A 9,384-nucleotide genomic window follows, 5' to 3' on the forward strand; every position below is an offset into this window, starting at 1 on the left:
TGACAAATAACAAGTTTAAGGTCCTGATGTAGCTTCATCTAATCGTTAAGAATACATTTTTTTGGGAGATAATTAACTGGCGTTGTTTTAACAACTTCATGTATTGATTATTATTGCTTTTACTTGATTGCGTGCAAAGACAGTAATTAAATTCTACTTGGTGGATAAGTGCTGCAGGTTTTATTTTTGTTGAACTGAGACATTATCAGCAAAACGTGGTGCCATGTATTTACAAATTAATTAAATATGTTTTATTACAAGTAAATTGTATACATCTGTTGATTACAGATAGTGTAGAAGAAAAGCCATTGAACTCATTCATAAATTGAGAAATCAAGGCCATATATGAAAAAAAAAGTCTGTATTCTGTATGTTCTATATCTGAACTTATATTGGTTCTACATTTCACATCTTTAGAGGGAAAGAGAAGGAAAGGTGAACTATGTTACACACTTATACTTAGATAAGTAGAAGCTAACTACCGCAAACTTTAATTCTACAATTTCTACTTTTCTTTTTTGGCCTAGAAATGCTAATAAACAAACGTCTATTGACTTCAATCTTGAGAAAAAGACTAACTTAACTAGGCTCACTTTTTGAATATAAACGTTCTGCACTTGAACCAACAAATTCATTGCTATAAGGGTGGTCTTGTTGGGAACTCACTATACTTACCTCAAATCTATGACTGGATGAAGTGGATGCTACTGATTCAGATGTTAGGTTCAAACCAACAGATCGCAACATGTCTTCAATTTCTGTAACCACTTCACTCATTGTGGGCCTGTCCACTCCTGACTCTTTAAGACACTCCATTGCAAGGTCCACAAAATTCTCAAAACCCTCTAGTGTTGATCCTGAACAAATGGATGGATCAATAATTTCGTGAAGACCATACAAGTCCTTTGTCTTGTCTATTGTATTTCTGACCACTTTCACAATGTATTTCCCTCGTTCTATTGGCTTTTTTGCAGTAATTAGCTCCAGCATTAGCACTCCAAAACTGTAGACATCACTCTTTTCGGTCAACCGCTGACTAGTATAATAATCTGGATCCAAGTAGCCCTGCATTAACAAATTGAACCCATTCTCATCAGTCATCACTAAAGTTCAATGAGATTATCTCCAATGCAAAAGATTTTGAAAACTAGATTTTGCTCCAGACAGATGATGTGTTTTCCTTGTCTTGGTATGTGTTGCACCAGAAGAGCTTAAATTCTTACATAAATTCATGAAAATTCTCAACTATGAAAATTTAGATGAAAATTATAGATGAAAATTATCTTAAAACTCTGCAAAAGCATGCAATCACGTATTTGAAAATTTTCAATCAGTAATTTGGCTGCTTTTTTATAGTAAAAATCAATAGAAGATATATAAATGTATACAAACCATTGTTCCTTTAACTTGAGTGGTAACATGATCTTTATCATCATCTAAGATAGACTTGGAGAGACCGAAATCAGAAACTTTAGCATTATAGTTTTTATCTAGCAAAATGTTGTTTGACTTGATGTCCCTGTGTATAATAGGGGGATCGGCATGTTCGTGAAGATAAGCCAAACCCCTGGCAGCACCAAGGGCTACTTTCAGCCTTCTGCTCCAGCTCAACGCAAGTTCACATTTCCCTGCATAGATCATATGCTTGTTATTACTTATTAAGTACAGTAAATACCGAGTTATGAATTTGACATATCTTATTAAGAAACCATTTAGAGATTTGAATATCATATTTATAAGAAATGAAAAACTGGAACTAGGATTTATGTAAGTTAAATTATCCTTCAGAATCAGATATAGTTTAGTGCTTTGTCAATGTTCTCTGGATGACACTTATGAAACTGAATAGTGAGTACTGACCAAAAGATGAATGTAATGTAGTAAAATATTCCATACTAATATAATATGTGCTGTAAGTATCAAACTGCATATATATATATATATATAAGTATAAGTACATTTGAGAGCATCCTTCAAAGTTCCATTAGGAATAAACTCGTAAACCAGCATTTGTTCTTCTCGTTCAAAGCAGAATCCCACAAGGCTAGCCAAATTTTTGTGGTGGACCCGTGAAAGGAGTTCAATTTCAGCTTTGAATTCTTGCGCTCCCTGCTTTGATTCCTTTTGAGCTCGCTTTATGGCTACCACTTGCCCAGTGGGAAGAGTTCCCCGGTAAACCTGTGAACATTTACTTATTAGTCTACTGTTAGAAGTATATAGTTAAATTTCGGTCAATAAATGTAACATTTTTAACACGTTCTTATAAATATTTTTGCTAATAAAGGACTTGCATGTCTTTATTAATGGTAGCTTCAAGCTCCAAGTGCATAGAATAGTTAGAAATGTGGGGGAAATAGAATAACGAACTATAGGAGGAGATCTTCCAAAATTTAATCATTATGCGGCATTCAAGTTATTATTCATGAATTTATGCCTAATTGAACCTCATAAAATGATTTTGTATCTCACTTTTGGCCTAATCTCTACTTGATGTGAGATCTCTAACATTATTGTTTTGTAAATAAAAATTCTTCTGGCAGGAGTGTCTAAATCATACTTGTGCACTATTGTGAAACTTAGTATACATGTATGGTTTCAAGGTTAAACTTTGTTGCTGTCTTAAGAATAGTTCTCACTCGTCATGTGTGTATCTATTTATAATTCATAGCAGCACATTAAAGTTAACAAGAAACATTCAAGACCTTCCCATAACCCCCTGATCCAATATCATTGGCTTGTGAGAAGTTGTTTGTGTATTTCTTAATTTCCTCAAACGAGAACTGCTTTGGTGCTTTTAACTGAGGGGTGCCGCAGTTGCTTTTACTTGGATCCCAGTTTCCTGCATTTTGTGTAAATTAATATAAATCCACAGAATTCCATGTGGCAGTGCTGGAAGGAACTGAGTTTAGAGCTATTTACCGAAAGGATTGCTTCGAGATATTGCTCTTTCTGCTCTTCTCCTCTGGCGGAAAGCATAAAAACCTGCCAGGGCTAATAACACTAGCAGAAGAGAAGAACCTCCAATTGCTACTCCAATAATTATTGCAGTGATTGATGAATTACTCGTCTGGTTAGGTCCTTTATTATGAGAGGAAGATAGACAAATTAGTATAAGTATTTCTGTGTCTAGATAATAGGGTGAAAAGGTTAGTAGTGTAGTTACCATCATCATGGTTTCCAGTAATAAAATTAAATGCACTATTAGCACTTAGTTTGCCAAGCAAGAAGCTTATTCTGGATTTGTTTTGTTGGCTGAAATGAGTTTGGCCTAGTGGGAAAATTTGTACAGAAAACTCAAAACTTTGAAATGGATCATTAGGTGAAAGGGTTAAAGAAACTGAATCCACAGGTAGATTATCAGATTGAAATTCTTGCATTAGATGTTCCTCCAGGAGTGTTGTATTTCTCCATTCAAAATAGGAAGGGGCTCTGCAAGTCAAAGTTCCTGTATATGGATATCCACATTTGCATTTGGGGCTGAGAATCTGATCTGGGCTGCAGCTACCTTGTTGACAGTTATTTTGTGGTTTTGTATGGGAGATATTGAGGTTGGTGCAGTAATCCTCCATAAGTCCTGTTTCTGTGCAAATCGGGTTGTATGCGAGTCTGCAAACAAAAGTGCCATCAATACTTAATAGTTAATAGTTTAGTCATAAAAAACATTAACAAGTATGGCTTACATTATCCTGATTTGTGGGGGATCATTTCGTTGCTTGAAGTCCTCAATTGAATTTGAAGTTAAATCAATAAGTTGCAGTTGTTTGCTATAGTTGGTGCCAATATCCAAGGTTCCACCAAGGTGGTTGTCTTTCAGCACACTGTGAATATGTTACATGTAGGGGGTTTTGTCATATATGTTACTTCAAAAATGACGAATATGTAACAACTTTATATTATGTTTTTATTTCTGATAGTAAAGATTGTAAGATTAATAATTAAGACAGGTAACTCACACATTCTGTAAATTGGCAATGCTAAATAAAAGATTCGGAATGGTTCCATCCAGGTACAAATTCCCCATTTGTCTGCCAACCATCATAAGAGTAAACTTCATTGCAGTGAGGAAACCATATACACAGAGAACTCAAGAGTGAAACAAGTGCAAAAGAAAGACATACAATGTTGTTAAATTCTTCAGATTCGAAAGCCACAGTGGAAAGCTTGACTTATCAAAGCCATTGTTGCTCAGATCCCTTCAAAACAGATTTTGAAGAATTAACCCATTTATCACACAAGAAACATTCATTTTAAATAAGAAAGGTTGATTAATAACATTACAAAACTGTCACAGACAAACACTTTGTTACTAACAAGTATTTTAGGGAGTTCATCCCAGTAAGGTTTGGCAGGGCACCATGCAGCTTATTGTTGGACAACAACCTGAAAAAAGTATAAAAGTATAAAACCAAAAATCTTTCCTTACGAAGATTGAATTTTCCCTGCTGCTGATACCAAAATATGAACAAAGAAGAATAAAACTCTAGTTGGCACATTATAATTTAGGTGCTAACAGGTCTGTGACGTTGATAAGGTTGTTGAGGCTCAGAGGGACATATCCATCCAGTGAATTATTTTCAAAGCGCCTGCTAGCCACAAAGATATATTTAAACGATATGCATCAAGGAAAATTCTTCTAACAAAATTTCTTTTTGAGGATTTAATGTAGTCAAACTCACACCAATGTCAAACTCGTAACTAGCCCAAGAGTTTCCGGAATGCTGCCAACCAGTTGATTGCTGCCAAAAATCCTGCCAGTAAACATATTTCAGAATGTGTTCGAAAATGTGTTGTCAACATGTGTGCGCATGCATGCAGCAGGGAAGATCTATTAGTCTCAAGAATTTCTTTCCCAACAACCATTCATCATCAGAAGGTAGACTAGGAAGACTATGTCGAAACATGTAAGTGTTTGCATGTCTGTTCAGTTTTACAATATCACAGTTAATATATTTTCACTATGGTCACATGAAGTTTCTGACACGTTACAAATTCATTCTATTGTTGCTTAAGTTTCAAACAAAATTCTACACCAGTGAGTGTGCTCCGTGTACAAATATATGAGAGTGGAAAAATTTGCATGCTGGCTCAATCATATTCAAAGGCTACAATGATAAATCTAAGGACAACTCTTACACATGTATCAGAGTCATTTTTGAGCTAAACAGTTTCGGAGGAATTTGCCCTGAAAGTTTATTCTGCCCAAGATGACTGCAGGCAGTATTAGAAATATGTTATTTCATAAAGAAAAATCATTGACAAAGAAAAACTGGAAGCTGAAGAGAATTGATGTACAAGTGCAATGCTTTGTGTAACATATCAAGACCAGGGGTAGTGCCACTAGATACTGGGATGGATCCATCAAGCTGATTGTCAGCTAAATCTAGCCAAGTAAGATTTGAGAGATTTCCAATAGAAGGTGGAATTGGTCCAGCAAAATTGTTGCTGTTTAAAGATCTGTCATAAGAAGTTTCTGTTTCAGTGTATTACCCAAGAATTCAACTTACCACAAAAGGGTATTATTTGAATTGTCTTGAAAAAATAAATGAACAGCAAAAAATAATGCTTACAAGAATTCAAGGTGTTGTAGAGATCCTATTTCATCTGGAATACGACCAGTAAAACCACAACCAACAAGAGTTCTGGGAGATAATTAGAAAGTACAAATGTTTGTTAGAACTGTTTCACCATATGCTTGTACATGAAAGGGTCATAGCCTATTCTTTTTGTTGCTGTTGGTGTAAAAGGATCGATTTATAAACTTGACAAAAACCAATACTTCCTTACAATTTCGTTAGCTTCTTCAAGTTTCCAATTTCTTGTGGAAGTGGTCCTGTTAGGCCCCTATTATATGAGAGATCCCTGGAGAAGGAGAAAACAATTATGAAACAAACAGTGAGCTACTCATGAAAAAGGTCTCTAAAGGGAATCATGATTCATTTGTAAACTCTTGGTAATCACATAGCCTAACATATGCTCAAGGATTTTTCAAACCTTTTTTTTCCATTTTTAATCCTTTAGTAGACCAGTTCATATATATGATTCTTTCAATCTAAATTCAAAGGCTTACAGACTATCCAATTCAGAAAGTGATCCAATATCTCCAGAAAGCTTGCCGGTCAAACCAATATCTGTTAATGATCTGCAGCACCAGCCAGAAGGTTATTCCTTCTCAAAAGTATATATTAATTTAGGAAACAAAACAGAAGCAGTCAAAAGTGACCTTACATGGAAACAACACGTGAGTTTCTGCAGTTAATGCCATACCAATCTTGGCAAGGATCTGAACCCTCCCAGTTAGGAATTTGGCCTTGCCAAGAATCACTTAGAGACTTCAGGACTTGAACTGCATGAGAATTTTACATTGAAAAGTCAAATTATATATTTCAGTCATTGAAGTCTTCGATCTTAACACATACAAGTATATCCAAACTTTTGAATAAAATTGGACATGCATGCAGAAGGTAAGACTCATATCATATATAAGGAAGGCTTCTAAGTTCTCTCTATTCCATGAAGAATCATGCATAATTCTGAATTTGAAGATATGATGATAGAAAACATAGTCAAAACATAACCTACAATCTTTGGTAATATCTTGTGCCACTGCAAGCAACAAACAGTTGAAGGAAAGCAACAGTGGTATCAGTATTCTTTCACCCATAGTCAGTATTCCAAGTCTTGCCACTCTCAGAACACTATAGAGCTCAATAACAAAATTCTATTCTTTATAACTCACCATCTTATCCACTTATTCAGAAGTTAATGACACGAAAAATGGATTTGAAGTTTTCATCTTCCTTTTCCTGTTCTGTCATAACCGAGTCAATGTCCTTCATGTGGAAATTGAATAGCATGGCATGGGTGGAATACAACACACATGTCATTATATTGTTTGAAAAGAGAGGACACATATTATACCTTAAACATACAATAAACACTTCGGAATTTCGTATAATATATACTTTAAAATATATATGTTTAATTTGATTATCGTATTATTATTGTTATATGTCCTTTTATATACAAAATCCGATAGAAAGAATCAGATAAATATAGTTATAATTCAATGATTAAATCAGTAAAAAAAAGAGTCACATTTTGTTTTATATAAAGCCATATAACGTAATAGTTTATATAATTTATATGTGTAATTTAATTCATGTATAATAACTTCTAACTGATTCAAGGTACAAAAATTCTTATATAGAAAAGCATGGAAGTTTTAAGATAGTTAAATTGGCAGGTGCAATCACAACGTAATTAATTAGAAATATAATTAATTATATATGAAATTATGTTAGTTAAATTACATTTCCAATGAGAAATATAATGCACATGATTTAATTTAATGTCATTATCTTAATAATAGTTGAATCGGTCATATCGAAAGTAAGTATTCATGTCGAGAGACTGAAAGGTCGAGAGGTCGAAAGAAGATAAAAACAAGTGTCATTAGTGAAAATATTACTTAGAAAAGCACACAAGTATCCATGTTAATAAGGGACACACATGAAAGAGAAATAAAATATTAAGTATAAAAATTAGTTAATAAGATATAAGTAGAAATATTAAAATGATATGACAGGTCCACTAGACCCATTAGCAAGGAGTATAAATAGATAGAATATTTGGTTCAACTTTTTAACTTTTCTAAAGAGTAATTAACACAAATACTAACTTAAGCTTCAAAGTGTTCCTTCCATGAACCGAGAGACCGGGAATTAATTTTGGAAACACGAGTGATTGAGAGAGAAAGAGGAAATGAGGAACTAGAGGAACATTGTGAAGGTGGACTCAGAACACACTCTTTCCTATAAAGTTTGTACAAATACAATAGTGTATATCAAATTTCAAATAATTTAAATTTGTATAGATATGCTATGTAATAATAAATATTTACATGTTTTTAAATATGAGAGTATATGTTAAAAAATATATGATGTAATAAACTTTTAATAATTTTGAAATTGTATAAAATTTTGAATACATGTTCTAATTAATAAGAATATTAAATTTAACATTTTATAAAAAGCTCTTAATTAAGGTGTAATTTGATTAATTTTATATGTGGTGTAAGGTAATGTAGGAAGAATTTTAATTGTTTTTTAAACTTGAATAAGTTTTACGTCAGTTGATCTTGATTACCTAAAAAACTTTTTCTTTCAAATTTAGTATCTAATAAAATAATTATTTTATTTAAATTCTTGCTTTGTCTATTAGATTGTTTCACATGTCAAACAATGAGTGCTGACCTAATGATGTTAAATCTTTTCAATTATTTGTATTATATAATACGTTATCATATGAGGCAAAATATATGTTGTTTTGATAAAAAAAGAATTAAGGGATAAAAAATAAAAAATATTTCAGGATTTAAATTTATCTTGGGACTTAAAAAAATATTAATTTATTAGGTATCTAATTTAAAAGAGAAATTTATTGAATACTAAAAGCAAAAATCAAGAACTAAAATATATTTTAAAAAGTTCAAATTACTTATACATAGTTGCAATTTATTTTTTCTTTAATGTATTATTAATTTAGTTTAGAAACTGAATTAAAAATGTGTTTAAGCCTCTTTAGACAGGCTCATCCATAATGTTTTTCAAGAGAGAAAAAATAAAAGATAAAAAATGAAATAAAATTTTCATAAGTTAAAATTAATTAATATAAAAGTTAAAAAAATTAAAAATTATGGAAGTTATATAATTTTTTACAAATTACATTATATATACCTTGATTTTAACTTACGAATAACTTTAGTTTATTTTTTGTTTCCTGAAAATTCTGGTGAATTATGTGTGTGCATATATATGAACAATAAACAAATTAAGAGTTTGTAAAAATAGTAAAGATAGCACAAGGAGGCATATTAGATAAATTACTTAATGTAATATAACAGTATTCATATTATGATTTAATTACAATTTACATTATTAATTTTTTTTTATCTTTGGGTTAAACTTATAGCTTCAATTTTTTCAATTTTTCCATATTTAATTACTAATTTCTATATTTTTAATATATTTTTTTGTTATAATTCCTAAAAAATTACTTCTTGCTAATATATTGTCTCAATAAAAAACCAAGCAAACTATTAATGCTTCAAATATTTTAATTTAAGAATAGTCTGTATACATAGTATTTTAAGTAAGTTTCATTTATAAATTATTGTCAATTTTTATATGTGATCAGTTACAGACATAAACCTTTTTTTAGTTAAAAAACAATTGTAAAAGTGCTTAAATACTGCATCTAGATTTTGCTTTAATTGATACCCTCTTAAACATATGATTGATTATTTCAAAGAAAGTTCTAATTATATTATTTAAAAAATAAAACAAATGAATTGTTTATATTATGCACGTTTATAATAATTAAATA

The 9,384-nt window shown here is 31.5% G+C and overlaps 1 protein-coding gene across 2 annotated transcripts; it reads right to left on the reverse strand.

The window, feature by feature from the left end:
* Positions 1-344: 344 nt before the first annotated feature.
* LOC137832081 (leucine-rich repeat receptor protein kinase HPCA1-like) lies at positions 345-6,874 on the reverse strand. Of its 2 annotated transcripts, none has more exons than XM_068640067.1 (19): positions 6,737-6,874; positions 6,226-6,343; positions 6,068-6,139; positions 5,785-5,859; positions 5,568-5,639; positions 5,293-5,454; positions 5,134-5,208; positions 4,677-4,748; positions 4,512-4,583; positions 4,312-4,380; positions 4,119-4,193; positions 3,954-4,025; positions 3,681-3,818; positions 3,164-3,606; positions 2,920-3,078; positions 2,703-2,839; positions 1,959-2,178; positions 1,393-1,628; positions 345-1,065 (listed from the first exon to the last, which is right to left on the reverse strand). In XM_068640067.1, the coding sequence occupies exons 6-19, from the start codon at positions 5,313-5,315 to the stop codon at positions 580-582; spliced, it is 2,277 nt and encodes a 758-aa protein (XP_068496168.1). In that variant the 5' UTR covers positions 5,316-5,454; positions 5,568-5,639; positions 5,785-5,859; positions 6,068-6,139; positions 6,226-6,343; positions 6,737-6,874; the 3' UTR covers positions 345-579. The 2 variants fall into 2 exon arrangements, with proteins under 2 accessions (XP_068496168.1, XP_068496167.1); XM_068640066.1 differs by lacking the exon at positions 6,737-6,874 and adding an exon at positions 6,580-6,730.
* Between the last annotated feature and the right edge of the window lie 2,510 nt (positions 6,875-9,384).

The sequence above is a fragment of the Phaseolus vulgaris genome, chromosome 6, assembly GCF_000499845.2.
Source record: "Phaseolus vulgaris cultivar G19833 chromosome 6, P. vulgaris v2.0, whole genome shotgun sequence".
Taxonomy (NCBI): domain Eukaryota; kingdom Viridiplantae; phylum Streptophyta; class Magnoliopsida; order Fabales; family Fabaceae; genus Phaseolus; species Phaseolus vulgaris.

Bases quoted from the DNA above. Each gene is read 5' to 3' on its own strand.
- LOC137832081 (XM_068640066.1), bottom strand. From the start codon at position 6,661: ATGGGTGAAAGAATACTGATACCACTGTTGCTTTCCTTCAACTGTTTG. The intron at 5,455-5,567 runs GTAAGCATTATT...TTCTTATGACAG, and splicing joins CTACAACACCTTGAATTCTT to ATCTTTAAACAGCAACAATT. The intron at 2,179-2,702 runs GTCTTGAATGTT...AAATGTTCACAG, and splicing joins GATCAGGGGGTTATGGGAAG to GTTTACCGGGGAACTCTTCC.